Source organism: Grammomys surdaster, unplaced genomic scaffold (genome assembly GCF_004785775.1).
Source record: "Grammomys surdaster isolate TR1022 unplaced genomic scaffold, NIH_TR_1.0 241, whole genome shotgun sequence".
In the NCBI taxonomy this organism is placed as follows: Eukaryota; Metazoa; Chordata; class Mammalia; order Rodentia; family Muridae; genus Grammomys; species Grammomys surdaster.
The window spans coordinates 110,609-135,908 of NW_021604686.1; the positions used below are offsets into that span (position 1 = coordinate 110,609).

A 25,300-nucleotide genomic window follows, 5' to 3' on the forward strand; every position below is an offset into this window, starting at 1 on the left:
TGTGTGTGTGTCTGTGTGTGTTTATGTGTGTATGTCTGTGTGTGTGTGTATGTATGTATGTCTATGTGTGTGTGTATGTCTCTGTGTGTGTGTCTGTGTGTGTGTGTGTATATGTCTGTGTGTGTGTCTGTGTGTGTTTGTGTGTGTATGTCTGTGTGTGTGTGTCTCTGTGTGTGTGTCTCTGTGTGTGTGTCTGTGTGTTTGTGTGTGTATGTCTGTGTGTGTGTCTGTGTGTGTTTGTGTGTGTATGTCTGTGTGTGTATGTCTGTGTGTGTGTCTGTGTGTGTATGTATGTCTATGTGTGTGTGTGTGTGTGTCTGTGTGAAAGGAGGAAGCAGAGAAGAGAATGTGGGAGTCGGTCATGACCGCCACCTTGATATGGCTTAGGGTCACCATGGGAACAAATCTCTGGTCAGGATTGTGAGGGATTACCTAGATTCAGTTAGTGGAGGTGAAAAGATACACCGTGAATGTGGGTGGCACCATGGGCAGGGACCCCAACTGCATTAAAAGCAAAAAGTGAGCTAGCTGTAGCATTTGTCTTCCTGCTTCCTGACTAGATGCAATGGACCAGCTGCTCCTGATGTCAGGCCTCCCTGGTATGCTGGACTGTGCCCGCCAGCTGTGAGCCAAAATAAACCCTTCCTTCCTTCCTGAGATTGCCTTTCTTAGGTATTTGGTCTCAGTAACAAGCCAAGTAGCTGATACAGGGAATAATTAAACAGCATAATGAATGAGGTTCCTATCACTGGGGACAGGACCCCCCCCCCCCAAAGGCCAGGGTGCTGTGGACCACCTCACATGTCCTGCAGCTCTCCGAGTCCCCAAGACTGTTCTCTCCCTAACCTCAGTAGGAGCAGTAAATAAGCCCCGGTCTAGGGGCTCCAGTGGGTTTGGACCTGCCCACCCTACCCAGGGCACACACTCCTCCCCACAGGCTCTGGGCCATGCTTAGGTCAGCAAAAGCATCTAAGAAGTCAAGTCCTCATGACCCCAGAGGTGTCTCCTCTTCCGAGGCCTCCCAGAGACTCTGCCTGAGGTTCCCCATTTTAGAACCTGGCTGAGTTCCTGCCTTGAGGAAGGTGCCGTGCTGGCTGCTCTCAGGTTGCAGGGATTTGATACAACACTGGTATCTCATTGTGGACAGGAGATGTGGGGTGAGAGGCTCCCTTGGTATCAATTGTATGTCAGAGGGAAGGCCTCTGAGAGAAGGGTCATTCCAGGACAGCAGAAGGCTCCGGAGAGCCCTCATGTAGAGACGGAGAAAGTAGCCCACAAAGATGGGTATGAATGCTACCAAGCCATCGTTTGTCCTGCATTGTTTTTAATCATTTGAGTCACTGCCTTCTCAGTGGGTCTAGGGTCACTCCAGAGTGAAACCATGCTTTTAGAATTCCAGTGCTCTGCAGAGCCTGCAAATTTATTAACAGATGTTTAACAGAATTGGTCAAAATAAGTTCTATCTTGAAAACTATTTTTTTTTTTGAGACTTGTTTTATGTAGTCCAGGCTGGCTTCAGATTATATAGCCAAGGAAAACCTTGAACTTCTGATCCTCTTGAGTGCTGACGTTACAGGCTGGTGCCACCATAGCCAGTTAATGCAGTGCTGGGGATTGAACCCATGACAATGTGCTTTATCACCCAAGCTAACCTCCAGCCCCTCAACCCAGTCATTTATGTATGCATGTGTGTGTGTCTTTGTGTGTGTGATATGTATGCATGTTGATGTATGCATTCGTACAAAGGCATGTGTGGGTGTGGTTGTATGTGCATATGTGCTGTGTGTGTTGTGTGTATGCATGTGTGTGTACATGTATGTGTGCACGTGCGCACTCATGTGTGTGTGTGTGTGTGTGTGTGTGTGTGTGGTGTACATGTAGGGGTTGATGTTTGTCACTTACTCCATCATCACCTTAGTCCTTGAGAAAGGGTGTCTCCCTGAACCTGGAGCTCAGTAACTAGGCAACACTGGCTGAGCCACGAGCACCAGGGATCCTGTCTCTGCTTGCCCAGCACGAAGATCACACGCATTTACCATCATACCCAGCTTTTTATGTGGGTGCTGGGGGTACAAACTCAGTTCCTCCTGCTGGCACAGCAGTCAGGTTATTGACTGAACTACCTCCTCAGCTGCTCAGCCTTGCTTTCTCTGTCTTTTATACTTTGTAAAGAATATGTATACTGGGCAGCTGGAGGGATAGCTCAGGGCTAAGGATTCTTACTGCTCTAGAAGATTCAAGTTCTGTTCCTGGCATGCACATCAGGTGACTTATAGCTCCGTGGAACTCCAGCTCCAAGGGGATCTGACACCTCTGGCTTTCACAGGCACCTACATTGACCTCATTCCCCCCAAGTAAATACATACATACACATAACTAAAATGATAAACATAAAGTCAAAAAAAGAATATGTACACTGGGGATAGGATCATAGCTCATTTGGTGGAGTCCTTACCTAGCAACATGAATCCTTAGCAATAAAAAAAAAAAAGTCTTAAAAAAAAAGAATACAGATGTCCTGCATTGTATGTGGCCAGTGGAGTCCCCATGTGGCTCAAGTCACGAGTTTAAGCAGCTGCGGAATGTCAGGGAATATGTCTCTGACTCCATTATGACCTTGCTTGAGAAAAAAAAAGATGCTATAAAAAGAGAAATACCGACTTCTGGACACAAGCAGAAAAACAGCCACAGGGCAATGACACACCATATCAGAAAGCCAAGACATCTCCACAGGCTCTGCAAATTTCAGAAGGCCATGTTATACCATTTAAAATGATAGGGCCATCTCAATGGCTCCATAGGTAAAGGCACTTGCGGCTAAGCCTAGTGACTTGAGTTCTATCCTTAGAGTCCACTCGATGGGAGGAGAGAACCAGTTCCTAAAAGCAGTCTTCTGACCTCCACGCTTGCACCGTGGCACGTCACAGTCAGACATGCGCACCCACACACATGAGTGCATGATAAAAAATAAAAATGTAACAAGAACAATAAAAATGTAACGGGAACAATAAAAGTGTTACATATTAAGATGATAGAAAAAAACTGCCAACAAAACATACACTTGAAGAATCAGAGTGAAATAAAGTTGCTTATTTCAGACAGATGAACAAACATCAAGTCCAATGCCCAAAGCTTTAGAGACAGGAGCACTGAAGCTGGTGTCTCCTATTTTCTATAAAGAAAATTATACCAAACATCAGCACAGAATTATATGAAGGTTAGGAAGAGCCACAGGACGGTAATCAAATGAGTAAGCAGATAGGGATGCTGACAGGTAAAGGCCTTGTGGAATTTACAACTATGCAAAGGTAAAAGTCTATGACAGAAATGGCGCAAGGGACAGGACAGGACAGATTGCCGGAGTCAATGTTATTTTAGCAGTGGTAAAAGCCCTAATTTAAGACAGATCTTGGATCAGCAAGATGGCTCAGTGGGTAAAGGTGCTTGCTGCCAAGCCTGACATACAGAGTTCCATCCCTGGAACCCACATCGGGAAAGTAGAGAAAAAAACCTCCCGATTAAAATGATACCTAGTTATATAATTATGATATAAAATATAAAGATACAGCTTAAAATATATTAGATATTCTAGTTGACCTCTGACCATCATATGCATGCCTTAGTGCCTCTTCCAAAACAAACAAACAAACAAACAAACAGACAGACAGACAAACAAACAAATGTATTTAAAAGGTAGACTTCAGTAAATCACTAATGCATATTTTAATGTCTAGGTTGAACCCTCAGGGGAGTAGCTCAGTGGCAGAGTCCCGCCTAGCAAACACAAGACCCTGAAAGAGTCCCCAGCACTGGAAACAACAGGACAACAAATAACAGGAACGATTAAAAAAAAAAAACCAGGAAAGAAAAAGAAGGCCATGAGACAAGCAGGCATATCACATGAAGAGACTGTTACTAACCCAACTACGTTATCATATTAAATGTCCAATTAAAAGGCAAGGCTTATCAGAATAGATTAAAACTTCATCTGTCACTTAGAAGAGGAATGCTTTAAATAGAAGGACACAGTGGGCTGAAGACATGGCTCAGTGGATAAGAGCACATAGTGCTCTTGCAGAGGAAGGACCTGAGTTGGGTTTCCAGAATCCACAATGGATGTCTCACAACTGCCTACAACTGCAGCTACAAGGGACCCAATGCCCCCTTCTGGCCTCTGCAGGCAATTGCACTCATGTGTATATATCTACACACAGACATACATGCATATAAATAATTAAAGATTAAAAATAAATCTTAAAAAAAAGTAAGGATACAGAAAGATTGAAAGCAAGAGAATGTAAAAAAGCACACAGGAGTTTACTAAAAGATAGATATGGTGCCCATAGTAGCTCAGACAATTTTATTAAAATATAAAATGTTAAGATATAATGTAAGATTTATTAGGTACTCTAGTCAGCTTTAACTGCCAATTTGTCACAGTCTAGAATCACCAAAGGAGAGCCTCAACAGGACTGCCAGATCACACTGACTGGCCTATGGCCACATCTTGGGAGGTGGTTGTCTTGATTGTAAATTGATGAGAGGGGCACAGTTCACTGTGGGCGGCACCATTCCCTAGGCTAGCAGTTCTCAGCTATGTAAGAAAGCTGTTTGAATGAGCCTGAGCCTGAGTGGCAGGTGACATTATCCCATAGTTTCTGCTGTTCTCGCTTGGCAGTGACTGAGTCCCCAGGTTGGAGGTGATGGTGTGTGGAGTAGTGAGCAGTCCTGCCTCTGGTTCTTGTCCTGACTTCCCTCTGCTGGACCTTGACCAGGAAACAAAACCAGGGAACTCTTTTCTCCCCAGGTTCCTTTTGTTTAGAGTCACAGCAATGGAGTGAAAATAGAGTATTAGGCTGTAATGCTAAATTGATATAGATAACTAATAACGAATTAATTTATATACCTAGCTAACAATTTTAATATAAGGCCAAGCTGACAGAACTAAGTGGTGACTTCCTGATGATAGCTGGAGATTTTAATACATCTCTCAGAATCATGGAATCAGCAGATCAAAAGACTCCCCACTCTAAACAAAGCCACCAAACACAAACAGTAAAGCTGCAGACATTAGAACAACGCAGCCATGTCGATCTAATGGCATACAGAAAAACACTTAACAAAACCCAGAACAAGCATGGTGGTGCACATCATTAGTGCCAGCACTTGGAAGGCAGAGGCAAGAGGATCTCTGTGAGTTCGAATTCCAGGACAGCCAGGGCTCTGTTACATAGAGAAACCCTGGCTCAAAAAACCAAAACACTAAACTAAACAAAACACAACACAACACAAAACAAAAACACCAGAAGAGATTTATCAAGTGACTTGGGAACTTATTAAAATAGGTCATATCATGGTTTATACAACATGAGACTGGAGAGAGGGCTCAGCAATTCAGAGCACTGGCTTCTCTTCCAGAAGACCCAGTTTCAAGTCTCAGCACCCACACAGCAGCTTGGAGCTCGCTGTAACATCAGTTACTGGGGACCTACAGCCCTCTTCTGGCCTTTGTGGGCACTGTGCATATGCATAGTGCATAGGCATAATGCAGGTATACACGTATCTTTTTTTAAAAAATATTATGTAATGCCACTTCTGATTACTAGGAATGAAGCTAGAATTCTGATAATAAATAACCATAAGACTGGCAGATATTTGGGAACTAAAGCAATCCATTTCTAAAGGACACATGGATCGAAAAAGGCATTAGATATTCATGTGATTGTAATAAAAATAAAACCATGAAAATATGAGATGCACCAAAAGAACATTACAGCCTTTTATGTGTTTCTTTTCTGTATATAAAGGAAACCAACAGTTTAAATATGAATCTAGGAAAAGACAAATTAACTCCCCAAAGGAGAGAAAGAAACAACTAATAATGAGTAAAAAACAGCAAAAGAGAAAATAGATTCAGCAGGGGTCGGTAAAACCCCAAATCCAGGGGCTGGAGGGATGGCTCAGCAGTTAAGAGCACTGGCTGCTCTCCTAAAGACCTGAGTTCAGTTCCCAGTAACCACATGACAGCTCACAAGTCTGAAACTCCAGCACCAGGGGATCTGGCACCCTGACACAGACACATATGCAGGCAAAACACCAATGCACACAAAATAAAAAGAAATAAATCTTTAAAAAACAAAACCCCAAACCCCAAATCTATCCTTATAAAACTTTAATGTAATTGTCACACCTATAGCAAGACACAATGTGACTAAGGGAGATGGACAGCATAAGTTACCACGGAGAAGGCAAGGGCAGCATGCTATAGAACTTAAAGACCCGGAAAATATAAACAGGAGGCCCCCGATTGATACTTTGTTAGTAAAACTTGAATGAAACTGACCAATCCCTGGAGAAACACATTATCCATGCTAACACAAGCAACTGGGAATCTGCATGGTTCATTTCCCGTCAAGAAGTTGAAAATCCGTTCACAGCAATGTGCAGAGAGTGAGAGACTCGGGAGTATTCAGTTCTTAGTGAGATGTTTTCACGCCACCCCACACCACTCGAGCCTGAGGGTGTCTATTTGGAAGACGGAATGGAAAGACTGTAAGAGCTAGTGGATGACTCTAAGGAAACAGTGCTCAAAGTACAGGATTTCCAGCTGCTTGTGTTAGTATTGTTAATGTGTTTCTCAATGGGTGGTGGCCCACGTCCAGCACTCGGGAGACAGAGGCAGGCTGATCTCTGAGTTTGAGGCCAGCCTGATCTACAGAGCCAGTTCCAGGGCAACATAGAGAGAGCCTGTCTTGAAACACCAATAAGCAAATAAACAACAAGCAAATGGATGGATGGATGGATGGATGGATGGATGGATGGATGATGGATGGATGATGGATGGATGATGGATGGATGATGGATGGATGGATGGATGATGGATGAATGGATGGATGAATGGGTGGATGGATGGGTGGATGGGTGGATGGGTGGATGGGTGGATGGGTAGATGGATGGATGGATGATGGATGGATGATGGATGGATGGGTGGGTGGATGGGTGGATAGATAGTGATAGATATCAATAGATAAATGGATTGATAATGTATTTCTCTAGTGTTAGCTCAAAAACTGCAAGTTTGAATTCAAACTACAAAAGAAGAACAGTATAAAAGGAAAGAAAAAGAGAAAGAAAGACAAGGGCCCAAACGAAAACTCCTAAGTTAAAAAACTCAACCCAACAACAAAACCACACCACCAAAATATAGAAAAACTATGTCTCAATTCTTACAAGAACGGCGGCTAATCAAGCTGAATGCTTACTTGTTGATAACATTAAAAACAAGAAAAAAATGATGCCAGGGAGCTAGGGATACCACCCAGTTGGTAGAGTGCTTGCCTAGTTCACATTGAGTCCTAGGTTTGATTTCCAGTACCAGTTCCAAACATGATGGGACATGCCTGAAGTCCTAGGACTCAGGGAGTAGAGGCAGGGGACCAGGCCATCCTTGTATATAACACATTTAAGGCCAGCCAATGAAGGTATGTGAGACCCTGTCTAGAAAGGAAAAGAAAGAAAGCCAACCAAACAAACACATAAAGAAACAAAACTTCATCAAACTGGAAAAAGAAGAACACTTTTTTAGTCTGGCGGCATCAACGACCAACAAACAAGTAGACCACAGACACCATCCTATTCCATTATTCTGTACTCAGACTTGCTCCCTGAAAAGCTAACAAAGACCGTTCGGTGTCACCATGTCTAATCAGCCTTGACCCGACAGCTCTAGGCTCTGCAACAAGGCAGAAAATAAACAGAGGTATGGAGGTAGGAAAGAAGAAACAAAGAGTGATTGTGTGGGGTGACCTAGAAAGTCACAGGCAAGGACAGGATGAGATGGTTCCATGTGTGAAGTTGCTTGCCACACAGGCTGGCTGTTCAAGCCAGACACCCAGAACATACGTCAAAGTGGAAGGAAAGAGTTGACCCCACCCCAAGTTGTCTTCTGACCTTTGCACATAGTTGTGGCATGTCTCCAACAACACACACTTATTATTATTATTATATTATTATTATTAAAAAGGATATACCAAGCTAACAAAGCTAATAGAAATGATAAATGATACAATATATACACAAAACAATCGCATTCTTCTGTAGCAACCCGACTGGAAAACAAAACCATCTCATTTCTAGCAGCATAAGGTACAAATATGTGGAAATCAGTGTAATTAAGATGGTCAAGACTTTTACATGGAAAACTATGAGGAAAAAAATAAAACTAAATAAATGAAGGGATCAGGGCACTTGCTGTTGTTATGATTTCATTTATTCTCAAAGTTATCTATACGTTTATTATTACTGTAATCAAAATATCAGCAAATGTCACAGGCTTTTCTTTTTAACTTTATTTATTTATTTATTTATTATAAGTACACTGTAGCTGTCTTCAGACACCCCACAAGAGGGCATCAGATCTCATTGCAGATGGTTGTGAGCCACCATGTGGTTGCTGGGATTTGAACTCATGACCTCTGGAAGAGCAGTCAGTGCTCTTAACCACTGAGCCATCTCACCAGCCCCAAAATATCAGCAAATGTCATTGGAGGAAAGTTGGCAGGAGGAAGAACACAGAGCTTAAAATAGATGGGACAATTTCACTCAAAATGAACAAATACAGAGAATTCACGTGCCCGAGTTCAAAATTTATTTTTTGAGATGGTCTTACATTATTCAGGTAGCCTCACACTTGCTATGTAGCTGAGGGCACTCTTGAGTTTGTGATCTTCCTGACTCTGCCCCATTCCCTCCACCAATGCTGGGATTACAATGAATACCACCACTCCTGGTTTCTGTGGTGCTGGGGACTGAACCTAGGGCTTTGTGCTCCGTGGGCAAACACTGTATCAACTGAGTTGCATTCCCAGTCCTAAACCGAAGCTGCCTTTTTTTACTGATACGAGTTTAGATAAAGGGATAAATGGAACACACAAGAGGACACAAGACCTGACCGGAAACTTCGTCAAGGACAATGTCAGGATGCCCACCAACTTGATGAACTGGTTACACAATGCACCAGCACTGCACGCAGTGGGAATGATTACAATTAAAACGATAGTACCGTTTGTCAGTGAGGCCATCGGACGACTGGGGCTCTCTTATTTTACTACAGAGTTTAAACAGTAAAGCACTCTGAGGAAAAAAATGCTTGGCAGATCCTCGTAACGTCAACTATAATCCTACCTTTATCTCTGCAACCTGAACCACCTCTGCGTGCCCAGCAAAATGATAATGACTGTTCGTCAGAAGACACGCTTAGCAGCAGAAGGAGGAGAGCAAGGGCCCCACTGGGGCAGCCCACATTCAGTCCCAGTATCCATCAGTAGTGGAATAGATCAAGAGTGACACAGTGATACTACAGAATCCCACAAGCCACCAAAAGGCAGGAGGCGAAATGCTCAGGATGATGTGACAGCCTGCACGGACATCGTGCTGAATTTAAAAAACCAGATGGAAAAAAGTATCTGCAAAATGACACCATCAACACACACACACACACATACACACACACAAACACACATACACAAATGCACAAACATGCACACAGACACACACACACACAAACACACATACACAAATGCCTGCACATGCACACACACAGACACACATAGACGGATGCACACACATACATGAGCACATGTAGGTGCACCCACACATGAATGCATGCATGTGCACACACACAAAATCTGGCTTAGTGAATCTATGGTGACGAGAGTCAGAATCATGGCTATCTGGAGAGGCATCAACTGGGTAGGAGCACAAAAACCCCTTTCGGGCGCTTGTGTGGTGTATACATCTACACTGGTAGCTGATTGCATGCAGCAGATGGTTAACAAGTTCACTGCACACCCAAGTTAATCACAGCACTGTGTAAGCTAGACCCAAACAGACAAATAAGACAAAGAAGGAAGAGAGAATGAAGATGTTAGGGAGTGGGGAAAGGAGGAGGGAGAAGACAGGGATGTGGAGGATGAAAAATAGGATGAGGAAGAGGGAGAAGGAGAAGGAAGAGATGGAAGAGAATGGAGAGGAGGAGGAAGTGGGTGGGAAGAAAAGGAGAGACATGAAGAAGAGGAGGAGAAAGAGGTAGCAGTGGAGGGGGAGGAGGGATAAAAGGGGGAAGAGGGAAGGAGGAGGATTGTCTGGATTGGGAGGCAGACACAGCGGGGGTGCCAGAGAGGGGTTCCCAGGAGGATGGAGAGTCTACAGGAAGGTCTAGAACCGAGAAGGGAATGGTGACGTTTGGAGAAAGTGCTGAGCAGAAGGGGAGGGGAGTAGAAAGGTCAGAGGTGAGAGGGCAGGTAGAGGTCAGATGGGGAAGGGCAGGTGTGGGAAGGCTCACAGAGTGTCTAAGAGCCTTCTATCAGCTCGCCCTCTATCAGCTGAACCGGCAGTGAGAATAATTGGATGAACTGTTCCCGTGTGTGAGGAACATGCTTGCGGGCTAAAAAAATGTCCTAACACTGACTTCTGGGGACGGTCAAGCAACCTTAGTAAGCTTACTAAAATCACCAATGATTCGCAGACTCATCACGATTAGAATATAGGATCAAGTAGGTTGCTTTATAGCAAAGTTATTAAAAACTCAGAGGTTAAACCTTCCCCTCCTTCCTCAGCCCCCATCCTGCTGTCTCTGTACCTTGTGATCAACCTCACCCCCACCTGCAGATACCCCACCGCCCTTGGAGCAGATGAGGGCAGAGGTACCATCTCACATTTAAGACACCAAGGTTCTGAGGTGACTCATCAGTGGCTCCCTGTGCCTGTTCCCTCTGTCATGTAACCTGGAAAGGGGTTTTGAACCCCACTCTCATTCACAGATGGGACAATGAGAGAAGCCCATGACATTAGATGTTTGGGTCTCATGTACAGAGCCTACAGGATTTTGACCTGGGAGAGCCAGTCTGGGCAGCTGGCTGGCCAGGGGGTAGGAAAGAGGGCACTGGTATGACACAGCCCTGGGCTAGGTGGCCCCCAGATCTGTCACTCACCACTTCTTGCCACTGATATCATGCTGCTGGACTGTGTAACCAAAGAAGGCAGTACTGGGACCAGCAATGACCCGGGGATTCCTGGTGTCCATGTTGAAGGTGTCCGTGAATCCTGCGTGGGAGCAGAAAAGGGAAATGGGTGAGTCTGCAGGTGCAGGTACCGCCTAGGGGTGTGTCTGGGCCCACTGGCTGCTCATCTGCCTTACAGAGGCTTGGCTGTGAAGCAGATGGGTGCCCTAGTCTTTGAGGAGCCCTTGTGTGAGGTGATTGACTAGTCTCTGGGAGAATCCACGGTCTGATGGGAAAGGTACGAGATGAAGACCCTACCTTGAGAAGACACAGTTTGAACAGAGGACCATTTCTCTCATTTCGGGTGCCTTAGTGTCGAAACCAAGGTCTTCCTTACACATAGTGGTTGACTGAATAGCTAGAGATTAGGATGCTAGCAATGCCTACTACTTTTATATTGAGCCTTAGATTTCATACCAGCCTTATGAGATGGACGTCAGGACCTCTGTGAGCTTAATCTGTGGGAACTTTCTCAGCAGGTAAGCTGGGGACAGGACCAAGGAGCTTGGGGAACTGGGACAGGGTCACAGGGCACAGGGCCCTTCTTTAAGGGCCAGACTTGGGGGACTGAGGAGCAAGAAGGCTCTACCTAGAGAGTGTCTCCCTCTCCACCTCAGGTCTCACCCTAGGGTCAGAGCACAGTGTCCTTCATGGAGTTCCATCTAGAACTGTCTGTCCCTTGCCCCCACCGCCCTCACCCGGTCTCCTTGGGGGAGAGATGAATAAACCCTGGCCACAGGAAAGAGACATTTAAGTTACCAGAAGCCAGTTACTGCATGCTTCTGCCCAAACCAAACTAACCAGAGGGGGGCGGATTTCCTTAAAAACGATGTTGTGCCAGTTGGTGGTGGCGCACGCCTTTAATCCCACCACTTGGGAGGCAGAGGCAGGCGGATTTCTGAGTTTGAGGCCAGCCTGGTCTACAGAGCGAGTTCCAGGACAGCCAGAACTACACAGAGAAACCCTGTCTCGAAAAACCAAAAAAAAAAAAAAAAAAAAACAACAAAAAAAAAAAAAAACAAAATCCAAAAAAAACCCCCCCAAAAAAACCAAACCAACAAACAAACAAAAAACGATGTTGAGTCTGTCCCTCTGACCTTGGCTCTCACCAGCCTCTGGCTGTTCTGAAATCCATGGCTATCTTTCCCTGGTGGTGATATGGGGGCGAGTGTAACCCTTCTCAGGGATTATTGACCTCAGATGCAAACAGAACAAAACAAAAAACCTGTTTTGGATGGGATTCAGTAGGTTGGCTGCAGAGATGCCAGGGAGGTTGGCTGGGCTGTGTGCCACTCTTCTGTCCCAAGTCTGGTGACAGAGGGAGAATCCACAGTTCCTTGATGGCTTTCAACTCTGTGGCTGAGGGCAGCCCCATTCTCTTTTTCAGATTCTTCATTTGGCTTTTGAAAATGACCCATTGGTCCCAAGGGATCAGAGCCTCAGACTCAAGCTTGAAAGTCACTGGGAGACCAGTTCTCCGATCCACTCGGTAGAGAGACCGGGGTGGAGTCACTGCCTCCCACCAGGTCTCCAGGGCTGAGATATGGCCCAGAGTGGCCCTGGCGGCTGTCAACCCAGTGCTTCGTGAGAGCGTAAGGAATGTGCGCTGACTGTCCACACTCTGACGGACATTCTTACCGCCCTGCCTCACTCTCGCAAAGAGCTTCCCAGGGATCTTAGGAGAGGGCGCCCACGATCCCCGATGAGAGGCAAGGGAATGGCTTGGTTGGCAAAGTGCTTGCTGAACAAGGCTTAGCAGCAGAGGCTGGCGTCTACACTGAGGACAAGAAGTAGCTGCAAGAATTCTTCAAAAGCACTTTGTGAACCGTTCTTACTCGGCTCAAGACCCTTGTAAGTGAGCAAAGTAAACCACAGAGAGTGGGGGTTCCCCAAAGTTGCCAGCCCTTCATCCGGGCCCCTCTTTATCCTATGTATGCATGTATGTATGTATGCGTGTATATATATATATGTATGTATATGTATGTACATGTGTATGTATATGTGTCAACACATACGTGTACATATGTGTGAGTGCATGTAGAGGCTATATGTTGTTTCACAGTTGCCTTCTACCTTTGGTTTGAGACAGAGTCTCTTGTTGGCCTGAAATTTCACCAGCTAGGCTGTGGTGGCTGGCCAGTGAGCTGGATGCATCTGCCTGTCTCTCCCATCTTGCTAACACTAGGATTACAAACACACGCCACTTGCCACATCTGGCTTTTTACACGGCTTCTGGGGATTTGAACTTAGGTTCTCATGCTTGTGAGGTGAATGTGTTACCAACAGAGCCAATTCACCACCACCACCACCTTCTTCTTCTTCTTCTTCTTCTTCTTCTTCTTCTTCTTCTTCTTCTTCTTCTTCTTCTTCTTCTTCTTCTCTCCTTCTCCTTCTCTTCCTCCTCCTCCTCCTCCTCCTTCTCCTCCTCCTTCTCTTTCTTCTTCTTCTAGATTTATTTATTTATATGAGTACACTGTTGCTGTCTTCAGACACACCAGAAGAGGGCATCAGATCCCATTACAGATGGTTGTGAGCCACCATGTGGTTGCTGGGAATTGAACTCAGGACTTCTGGAAGAGCAGTCCGTGCTTCTAACCTCTGAGCCATCTCTCCAGCCCCCACCTGCTTATTCTTTACCTCCTTTTTTTTTTTTTTTTTTTTTGGTGTGACTTTTTCTACAAATCTTCACTTCAGAAAAATGTCTGCTTGGGATCTATTCTGAGGAGTAGGAATGCTCGACTGGCTGAGACACAAGGTCATCAGAGTCCTCAGTCATGCTGAGCGGGCCAACAGGCTTGTTTTTAAGTCAGTAGAGTCTGAAGAGCTGCCGAGAGAAGTGTGGCTAGGGTGGGGCCGTCTGAGTAGTAATCTCAGCTTTGTTATAACTGGTCTGTGTGTCTGTCCCTGGAGAATATTTCTGCTTCTCTGTGCCCCCGGTGCTGTGACATGAGAGGGTTCAGCCCCGCATCGGAGGTACACTTCCACATATATCAGTGGTTCTCCGGGGGCAGACACATAGCTGACTTCCAGTTGTCAACGCATAAGCATCTGCCTTGAATCTCTGCAAACAATTGAGAACTGGAGACCAGGCAGCCGGGAAGAATGCAAGCTCATCTGAGTGTTGGCTAAACACATCTGGGAAGGGAAATCTCCAGGCCAAAAAATGATAATATTTTGCATTCCCAAGCCAAGGGGAAGAATTAAGGAAAACCATCAGCTCATACCCTGCACTATCCGGGCTTGGCTCTCCTCCATGTGTTTGCACCATGGAGACTTGGCCACACGCTGGAGCTTCTGGACACATCAGACATCAGAAAGATGGAGCCTTGGTGGGTGACCAGGGAGGGCCGTCATCTTTCCATATAAACCCTAGCCTCATCTCCAGAGCTGGATGGTGCTACTAAACTCTCAGTGAGTTCCAGAGCAAGAGAACAGGGCATCGCTGTGATGGTTCATACTGATTACCAACCTGATAGGATCTAGAACCACCTAGGAGACAAATCTCTGGATGTAAGAGATTATCTAGGTTATCGTATTGAGGTAGGAAGATGCACACTAAATGTGGGTAGCACCATTCCCTAGGCTGGCATTTGGAACCACATGAAAAAGAAAGAAGGAGATGAATACCAGGATTCATTGCACTCTGCCTCCTGACTGGGCACAGCGTGACCAGCTGTTTCAAGCTCCTGCCACCATGGCACACTGTATCCTCACACTGTGAGAATAAACTAGCTCTGGGTACCAGTCTCCCGTCAGGATAACCATTTACAGAGCAAGTGCCAAGGTCAAAGGCCTAGGAGTGGACTTCTGACTGAAGCAGCTCCTTACAGGGCTGAGAGAAGGGTGCATGGGTACGGAATGGACAGCTCTTAGGAGCTGAGACTGCTTTAGTAAGAGTGAGGCTGGGGGTAAGGAGGCCTGGTCCCTTCCCTGTTCTTACTGTTACTGGCTGTGCGGTCTTAACGAGGTATAGGTCTCTCTGGGAACTCTCGGGCTTACCATTTCCAGTCCTGATGGTGTCCTGAGTCTGTGTGCTTCTCTGTCCTCATTTCCATATCATCTCATCAGAGATGAGCAGCTTGCGGACCAGCCCTGGGAGCACCCCCATGGAGGAGCACCCCCGTGGAGGAGCACCTTTGTTGGGGAGCAACCCTGTGAGGGAGCACTCTGTGGGGGGAGTACCCCTGTGGGGGAGCACTCTGTGGGGGAGTACCCCTGTGGGGGAGCACTCTGTGGGGAGCACATCTGTGGGGGAGCACCCCTGTGGGGAGCACTCTGTGCGGGAGTACCTCTGTGGGCAGATGGGTGACTCTCCCTAGGAGTCTCCAGGGGTGTTACTTCCTTCTCTGATAGCACTTGGGTCCGACACAAGTATCCTTCTGCTTTAGGGCTCCTGTGAATGTGAACTGTACCCCCACCTCTCTGAGTGATTCAGCACCTAGCCTGGCCTGCTTGCTGTTCGAGTCAGGGGTGCAATGGAAACAGGTAGGGAGGGTGTTGGCTTTGTGACAGCAGGTTCCTACTTATCTCAGGCCTTCTGTTCTGTAGAGTAAACTTGCATGCACTTGGGTCTTCCCAGGGGAGACTTGAGCTTCTGTTTATTCTTGCAAAGCCCACCTCACACTCTCTACTTCAATCAACTCAACAGTGTCACACTTCTTTAGCCAACAGTGCTCTTAGGGACCTCCCATCTCTAGCTAATCGTGTCTTCTCCTTTGAGGACAACAACATGGAGTCTGTCTAACTTTATAAACCTCCAGCCATTGGTATCAGTGGCCAGCCACCATGCACCCTTTCTCTTTCCCTTAGTGTCCCCTCCTTCCTTCTATTCTCCCACCCCATCCTCCTCCTCCTCTTCCTCCTCTCCCTCCTCTTCCTCCTCCTTATTCTCCCGTTGAGAAGCAGGACAGAGCTGTTTCTTTGGTTAGGGCTGGCATAGATTTCCCTCCCTGGGGCAGGTGCAGAATTCCATGCTCTAATAGAAAGTGGGTCGTGTGCATATGTGTGAACAAAATTGAGGGATTGGAACAAGATGGGGACATACTACACAGAGGAAGACATGACTTTTCCCAATTGAGTTCCTCTCAAAACCCAGGTAAAGGTTCCACTCAGTTCAGTTCCACACAGGCTGCCCAGCCTCCAGCTGGCTGTTCCCCATCCAGAAAAGTCTTCCTTGTGTTGATCTGTAAGAGCTTCGGAGAGCTGAGGGAGATCATATTAGCTGTAGCAAGTAATCGCTCTAGCACTGACTATGGCCAGAGAGGCAGGAGAGCCATGAGAGACCCGCGTCCAGAAGAGCCGCCATGGCCCCGCCCATTTGGGGTAAGTCAGGAGTTTGCCACTGTGCTAGTTAAGCAGATGTCAAACTCATAGACAACAGGCCTGGAAACTGAAAGCATGCTGTAGTTGGCTGTAAGGGAAAGGGGTGGGGCTTAAGGAGGGTGTCTGAGTGGGTGTCAGGGGTGGCCAGAGAAGGGAGGGGGCTCCGGCCGCGGAGAGGAAGGGGGCTCCGGCAGAGGGGGAGCTTCCTTGGAAAGGCGTTGCCTCTTGCACCTTGTATGAGCAACATCCCTGGCTCTAGAGGAATCCATAGGGACATTATCTCATTTGGGAAGCAGCAGGTCCCCGGGCCACACCCAGCATGCTTCTGGCAGTCAGCATGCTTCTGGCCCTGAGCATGCCAGCAGGAAGAAACAATGCCTGGTCCCTGGAAAGCTGAGGCCACAGTGGCATCTCCCCTGGCTCTATACGGACCTGTCTCTATATGAGTTCCCAACACATGGAAAAAGACACATTAGGTGTCTGAACACTTCCTCTCATAAATAATGAGAGGGCCGGGCATCCTCACTCCAGAGCCGATAGGGCCTGCTTTGAGAGTCTGGAGGACTGACTCTGAAGGCCTGACAGGAGCTGGGAGGAGCAGAGAGTAAGCACACTGAGGGCCTCTCATGGCCCGTTCACCCCTTGTTCCTTCAGCAAGTTTCCTTTCTCTGCCCCTGGCCTTTGAGTTCTTTACCAGTGAGGCCTCTCAACTTGAGCCACAGTTTCCCATCTTAGGAAATGCTTACCTTCAGCCTGCCCATTCTCATAGGGCCATAGTCTGCGCTAGAGCGACTACTTGCTACAGCTAATATGATCTCCCTTAGCTCTCCAAAGCTCTTACAGATTGACACGAGGAAGATTTTTCTGGATGGGGAACAGCCAGCTGGAGGCTGGGCAGCCTGTGTGGAACTGAGCTGTGTGGAACCTTTACCTGGGTTTTGGAGAGCAGGCATTTCCAGGCTAGATGGCACACCACTGAAATAGAGACCAGGGATGGGGGACAGGGGAAGCACCCAGAGAGGCAGGAGACGGACGAGAGACCGCATCCAGAGCCACCATGGCCCCGCCCATTTGGGGTAAGTCAGGAGTTTGCCACTGTGCTAGTTAAGCAGATGTCAAACTCATAGACAACAGGCCTGGAAATCGAAAGCATGCTGTAGTTGGCTGTAATTAACATAGTTTTCCCTCTCTGCCCCAGAGAACTGTCTGATGCCTGCAGAGGATGCATGTATGACCCCTTCAAGAGTAAGGGCCATAGATGGATGAAGGCCAGTCAGTCTTTCTTTCTTTCTTCCTTCCTTCCTTCCTTTCTTTCTTTCTTTCTTTCTTTCTTTCTTTCTTTCTTTCTTCCTTTCTTCCTTTCTTTTTTTCCTTTCTTTCTTGCTACCATTTCTCCTCTCTGGGTGGGGATTTGGTCGGAACAGAACTCCATCTACAAGCTTTCAGAGCTCCGTGATGATATTGGTAGTTCCATGCTATGCTCTTCACACAGTGAGTGATCCAAAACAAAAACAAAAACCGGATTCCATTTGTAACTTTCTTGCTTAAAACCTTCTGGAACCCTAACTTGTACTCTTCATACACACACACACACACACACACACACACGCACACACACACACATACACAGACCACACAATACACATAGACACAGACACACAGACACACACACATAGACACACACATAGACACATACACAGACACACATAGACATACATATAGACACACACACATACACAGACACACACCACACAATATACACAGACACATAGACATACACAGACACACATGTACATACACATACCATACAATACACACAGACACACACATACAGACCACACAATACACGTAGACACAGATATACACAGATACACACAGATACACACATGGACACACAGACACACACAGACATACATACAGACACACACACATACACACAGACACACACCACACAATACACACAGACACATAGACACACACAGGCACACACATACATACACATACCACACAATACACACACACACACACACATATGCACACACACACACACACACACACACACACACACACACACGGAGCAGATTGCAGACCATTTACTCCCCAGGGCCCTTGGATGCTGCAAGATCTGCCTTTTTCTCAATCCTAGTGCCTTACTGAGCTCCAGCCACAGACCCTCCTTAGTGCCTCACACACCCAACTCCTTCCACCTGGAGGCTGTTCTCTTTGCCTGGGACAATCTTGTCTGAGGTCTCTCTCTCTCTCTCTCTCTCTCTCTCTCTCTCTCTCTCTCTCTCTCTTTCTGTCTGTCTCTCTATTTCTCTCTCTCTCTCTGTCTTTATTTCTCTATTTTAGGTGTATGTGTGCATATTGTACAGGTGTGTGTGTGCCTGAGTGTATATGGAGGCTGGGGACAGCCTTAAGTGTCCTTCCCCAGGGTGCTGTCCACCTTGCCTTCTGACAGGGGCCTCTCACTGACTTAGAGTTCTCCTAGCCGTAGGCTAGCTAGGCTGCTGGCAGGCAACCCTGGGATCCACCTGTCACTGGCTCCCCAGAACTGAGATTACAAGTATGCATGTCCCGACCACTGACCTTTTCAAATGGGTTGTAGAACTCAAACTGAAGCCCTCATAGACATAAGATAACATTTCACCAACTGAGCCACCCCATCCCCCTCAGCAAGCATTTACTGAGCCATGCTCTGAGCAAGCACTTGTCTAACTGAGCCAAGCTCCGAGCAAGCACTTGTCTAACTGAGCCAAGCTCCAAGCAAACGCTTCACTAACTGAGTCATCCGCCAGCCCCTTTCCGTAAGATATTTGCTCCGCTGGTGGCTCCTTCTCAACACCAAGCTTATACGTCAAGCCTCTGAGATTGTTTGACCATCTTATGAAGAACCCATTTTTCTCCCTCAGCATCTTCTTTACCTCCTTCACAGTAAAAAATGCTTGCATGTTCTTTAAGCCACACAGGGGAAGGGACCAGTATGTGCTGGAACCTTCTTCCAAGAGCCGATTGTCTTCAAGCTCACATTTAGCCATGATGTGTTAGTCGTTTTAAAACCGACCACAGTGGGAAGATTTATACCACGGTAATTGGCCTCTGCTTCAAATAAAGATTTCTCTCTACTCGTTATTTGGGTGGCTGGGGAGGTGGCTCACTCAGTAAAACATTTGCCTCATAAGCCTGAGCATCTTAGTTCAGAGCCACAAAACTCATTAAAAAGCCAGGTGCTGTGGTGCTCACCTGCTCTGGGAGGCAGAGACCTGCAAACCTGTAGGCCAGCTAGCCAAGTTCCAGGCCAATGAGAGAGCCTGTCTCAGACATGACAGATGTGCCCGAGGACTGACATCCAAGGCTGTCCTTTACTGATCCCACACATGTGCCGTGTATGCATGCACCGCATCGACACGCTCGGCTGTTCTCTCGCTCTCTCTCTCTCTCTCTCTCTCTCTCTCTCTCTCTCTCTCTCTCTCTCTCTCTCTCTCTCCTTCATTCCAAGAGACAAAGTCGACTGATAAACATTTCACAGCTCAGTGCTGGAAGGGACTTTGTCCTTCTTTATCCTGAGCACCTAGGACAATGCTTAGTACACAACAGGTGGTTGTTTGAGAAAGATGAAAGGATACACTTGTGAGATACTAAGCTGCCAATAGAGGGTTACCAGGGCTGTAATAGCTACAGCTCCAGAGAAGGGAGAAGCTTAGAGTGGTAAATTTGGCCCCAGAAATCTTAGCTCCATCCCCAGTGGGGCTCTTTTTCCTGGCCCTCAATTTCCTTGCCTGAAAAGGTACATGCTGGACTAGGTGCCGATCTCTAAGTCCTAGCCTAGGGTTTAAGGAAATCTGTGCATGCTCACTCTGTGTCTCCACTCCTGAGGTCACTCACTGTACAGTGCAGCTGCCTGGGTACTGTTTGCACAGATGTAAGTGGTACAGTATCCAGCTCAACAGCTGCCCTGTGACCCCCTTTCCTTGACATACTAACCAGCTCTAAGAGCTTGGTTTGGTTTCCAGTTCCTGGGCTTGGGTCTCATTTGCCTTGGGTGTGTAAATAAAGAGATCTGTGCATCCAAGATTAGCCTCAGCCAGGGAAGTGGGCAAAGCCGGGCAAACAGCAGGGCAAAGCTGGAGAATGTGCAATTTGTGGCAGGGCTTTCCCTTGGACCAGAGGAAGGAGGGTAATGAGGGCTCAGAGAGCTACCGGCCACCCTGTTCTGGTTCTTTGAATGTCAACTAAAAAAAGGAGTTGTGGGGGGCCCTTCCCTTCAAAGCCAGCAGGCTCACCCTGCAGTGGATGCCCACACCCATCTATAAAGTTCTCCAGCTGCACAGGGCTCAACATAGACCCACTAGATGCCATTGGCTTGCTTGCTGGGGATGGGAGACTTTGAGGAGGGAAGGCTTGGCTGCTTGAGGGTCATGTAGAAGTCCTTCTGGGTTTGGGTATAGGTCAGGTTTTATTGTTTGTTTATTATTATTTTTAGGCAGAGTTTCACTGTATAACAGCATCAAGAGGTCAAGGGATGGTCTTGGGACTCAGGAACGTGGGGAAGACCAAGGTCTATCCAGTTTCCTGATGCTAGAAGAAACTATCTTGAAATAAGAGTCCCTAGGGCTTTGTAGATGAGTCTGGCCTCAAACTCAAAGAGATTCACCTGCCTGCCTCTGCTTCCTGAGTACTGGGAATAGGTCAGGGTTTTTGTTTGTTTGTTTTGTTTTTGTGATTACAAAACCATCTCCATTTTCCACTGTACTTTCTCATGAACCATCTGTTGTCATGGAAACAGAGGACTGCCTGGTGAAGAGTGAGCATCTTGACACTGGAGCAATGCATACCAAGGATGGGACACCTGTCTGGGATGCTCAGACTCTGTGACGGTCTTGTTGTTAAGCATTAGGGGGGAAGGGATGGTCTTGGGACACAGGATTCCTCACAGAAGTGAGGAAAATCACCGTCTAGTCTGTTTCCTGGTGCTAGAAGAAACCATCTTGAAATAGAGTCCCTAGGGCTGCATGGTAGCTCAGCCAGGAAGGCGTCTGTCACACAAACATGAAGACCTGAGTTGGATCCCTGAGAACACATGTTGAAAAAAATCTGGATATGGCAATGTGCACTTGTAATCCCAGTGCTACATGCGTGGAGCCGGGTGGAAATGTAGGGCTCGCTGGCCAAGCAGCCTAAGCTACCAGCAAGCTCTACGCCAATGAAAGACTCTTCTCAACAAACAAGACAGGTGGTACCTGAGGAGTAACACCTGAGGCTGTCCCCTGGCCTCTGTGTGTACCTGACCATGTACCTGCACACACACAAACATACACTGTGGCCTCTGTGTGTATTGCACATGTACCTGCACACACAGGAACACACTGTGGCCTCTGTGTGTATTGCACATATACCTGCACACACACAAGCTCACACTGTGGCTTCTGTGTGTATTGCACATGTACCTGCACACACAGGAACACACACTGTGGCCTCTGTGTGTACCTGCACAGGTACCTGCACACACACAAACATACGCTGCACCCTGAGGAAGGTGAGAGAAAATGACTGTCCAACTGGACACCTGCTAGCCTCTTCAGACACTGTGACCCCCAAGAGGACAGCTGTCTCCTAAGGAAACTTTAACAAACCCACAGGGGACAGCCACAGCAGCTAAGAAGTCACATTTCAGCAACGGAGAACATCTAGGGCTGCCTCATAAAAAGTTCCCCAGTCAAACGGGGCGCCCCATATCTTCTTAGTTCTGGGGAGCAGAGGCTGAAGAGGATCTGTCCTTCCTGGGGACCATGTGGCAGTATACCTATGGTGTGGAGAATGAGTCTATGTGAAAGACACAAAGATTAGCCAAAATTGTGTGAATGAGAAAGTAAGAAAGAGGGGCTAGGGACATGTGTTGGGGTAAATCTCCAACCCAAATAGGGACCAATCAAAGAAAACACAGCTCGAGAATTATGAATACAAACTGCACACCTAAAATGGGCAGATTTACCACTACCCTATTTTATCCCCTATCTATGAGATCCCTTATAACTTGTGGTTTTTCTAGGCCATGTCCTTCTCCTCCATTGTCCTTCCACTTCTCTCTCTTCCAGTCATCTCCTACCACCTCCTCTCCAGTCGTCTCCTCCCCTTCCTGTCTTTCTCTCCTCCCCTTCCTCTTTTTCTCCCCTCCCCTTCCTCTCTTCTTCTCCCAGCTCCACCTCCACTTCTACTGCTACCGAGCTCCACTGTGAATACAACGTAGCAGAATAGCTATCCTGCTACAGACATGGCACAGTCCGTACAGTTTGTGCTTAGCATGCAGGAAGCCCTGGGTTTGATTCTCGGTGCTGTATAAACTGGATGTGGTGAACATACCTGCAGACCTAGCACTTGAGAGGTTGAGGCAGAAGGATCAGAAGCTCAAAGTTATCTTTGGCTACATAGTCAGTTCAAGGCTAGCCTGGGCTACATGAGACCCTGGAAAAGAGGAAAAGAGAAGGAGAAATAAAGGGAGGAATGGAAAAAAAAACCAAGAAGAAAGTTTCCTAAGATGGTCAAACTGTGCTGAGCTTGGGGCCTGTGTCTCTTGATTGACAGCAGAGGTCTAGCCTTGGGAAAACCCCTTAGAATCAGTCTGTGGAGTTTGGCTACCTGGATGGAACCCCAGGCTGTAGTTTAACACCTGAGTGATCTTGACTAAGTGACTTCATGTCTACATCACAAATACTGTCATTGCTATTAGAATTTGCTGAGTATCCTATCACTGGCCAATATTCTGTTGGGTATTAGGCAGTATTTCTGATTTTTCACACTGATCCTATAGGGTGGGCATTTTAGTTTCCATTGTACTCTCTAAAAAGAGGAATTTTGGGGGCAAGTCTGAACCCCCACATCTGAGGGCCATGCTCCTGAGAAGGGCTTAGTTGGGTGTAGACTCAGACCTTCCACCTGTAGCCAGGTTTCCCAAAAGCCATCTGGAATATTCAGATCACATGACTCCCAGAGACTGAGTGCTAACCTGGGGTCCATGCTCAACCTCCTGATCTTCTCGGGGTGCCCCCAAGTCTTTCTTAGGTGGAAGATGACATAACATACTGCATTCTGTACTGTATGAATGGCAACTGAATGTGACCTCTGCTGTCCCCTGTTACTTGGGGGACAACATTGTCCTGTTATATGTCTGAATGTACACCACAGGAAAGCAAGGCCTTTTTTGTGTTCCTGAAGTTCCTCAGAGAATGACAGTGAGTAGTGTGGGCCATCCAGGCCAGCTTGAGGTACTTCTGGGCTAGCCTGAGGTGCACCCATTCCCTACTTTCCAAAGTCTTTCGAGAAGCCTCTACACTCTTCAGCAGGCTTCCTTGACATGTCTACCTGTGACCCTGGACTGCTCTCAAACTCTTCTAGCCTTGAAACATTTATTTATAGATGGCTGGGAACTATTATCATTATAAACATTGGCGTGGCAGTCTGGTGTGTTAGGAAAGTCAAGTAGGGGGCTTTTTATTAGCCAACGGGGTTGGGAGTGGGAGCTCTGAACTACCAATTCCACTGCCTCATCTGTTAATTTCTACAGATGTTGCTTGCCTACTCTGGCCGGGTGTGGTGCAGAACCTTAGGGTATTCGAGTAAACACAATCTTGCTCTCATTGGATTACATTGTTAGGGCCTACAGTAAACAACGCGAGTAAAGGAGGCCGGCCATGATGCTAGATTCCATTCAATGCCTCCTGGGGGTTAAAGAGAGAGGAGTAGGAGGGTCCCTGTCTCTGTGAGAGTTTATAGAGGATGGTGTGATTTTAGTGAGCAGTGACTAAAATTGGGGCCTTAGTGAGATAAGAGCCAAAAAAGCAGTGAGTGGGCTGGGCGGGGGCTGGGCGGGGGCGGGGCGGGGCGGGGGCTTGGCGGAGGGTGTTCGGAGGGTGTTCGAGGTGCGTGGTTTGAATGAGCAATGTCCACCATAGGCTGGGACACTTGAACACTTGGTCTCCAGCTGGTGTCGTTTTGTGGAGGAAACAGTTATGGAGAGGCACAGCCTTGGAGGAAGTAAGTCACTGGCAGGGCCTCTCTTAAAGCCTCACCCTACTTCCTGGTCACCCCCTCTCTGCTCGGTGCTTGCTGTTAAAGTCAAGCTCTCTCAGTTTCCCACATCAGCTGCCACGTCGGCCAACTGTTGCCATGCCTCTGCCCAGCCATGGTGGACTGTTATTCCTCTGGAGCATAAGCCAAAGAAAACTCTCCCTTAAGTTGTCTTTGGTCACAGTGTTGTATCACAGCATCAGAGTAACTAATACAAAGTAACTAACACACAGGGAGGCTGTGGGACGCTAGGATTAGCTGAAGATAGAGTCGGAAAAACAGAGGTCTGCTCAGGGTGAGCAGGGGAGCCCGGGAGGGCTTGCAGCATGGCTCAAGCTAACCTAGCAGTATTCTCTTGGTTGTAGAGCAGAACAGCATTCAGGACAAGGGAAAAGTCAGGGAAACCCATTAAACACCTATTACCATGAGCCATGGGGATATCTCCAAGCCCGTGGTAGCCCCCCAGGCTCTGCCTGCCTCCTGGTCTTGGTCCAGGACATTGAGGACTTGAAGGGAAGCTTCAGGTCCAGGGTGGTGTGGGACCAGGCTCTGGTGCAGAGGCAGCAGGAAGGGCTGGGTTTAAGATGTATGGGATAGAAGTCAGGCAGGTCCATACTGAAAGAACCAGAGAACATCTGAGTGACAATTTGGTCCTGTTTGGGATGATGGGCAGGGCCTATTTCAGGGTCTGCCAGTGCCTCTGCCCCTGGCTGGCTTCACCGTCAGCAGCCAGCACATTCCATGGCTGGTGATTGGCTTGTGGTCTGGCCTGGGTCTTTCGATGGTTTCTTTTGCTCTTTAAAAACCAGAATTGGAGTTCTCTTTAAGTTTAGGGCATGAATCACTGCTTGTGG

At 47.2% G+C, this 25,300-nt stretch overlaps 1 protein-coding gene across 1 annotated transcript in view; it reads right to left on the reverse strand.

Moving 5' to 3' along the window:
• Positions 1-25,300, reverse strand: part of Itga11 (integrin subunit alpha 11) — a 103,156-nt gene that overhangs the window by 71,097 nt on the left and 6,759 nt on the right. Inside the window, exon 2 of the mRNA XM_028774532.1 lies at positions 10,992-11,103. Coding sequence (XP_028630365.1) covers positions 10,992-11,103 — 112 coding nt within the window. The remainder of the gene's footprint in view (positions 1-10,991; positions 11,104-25,300) is intronic.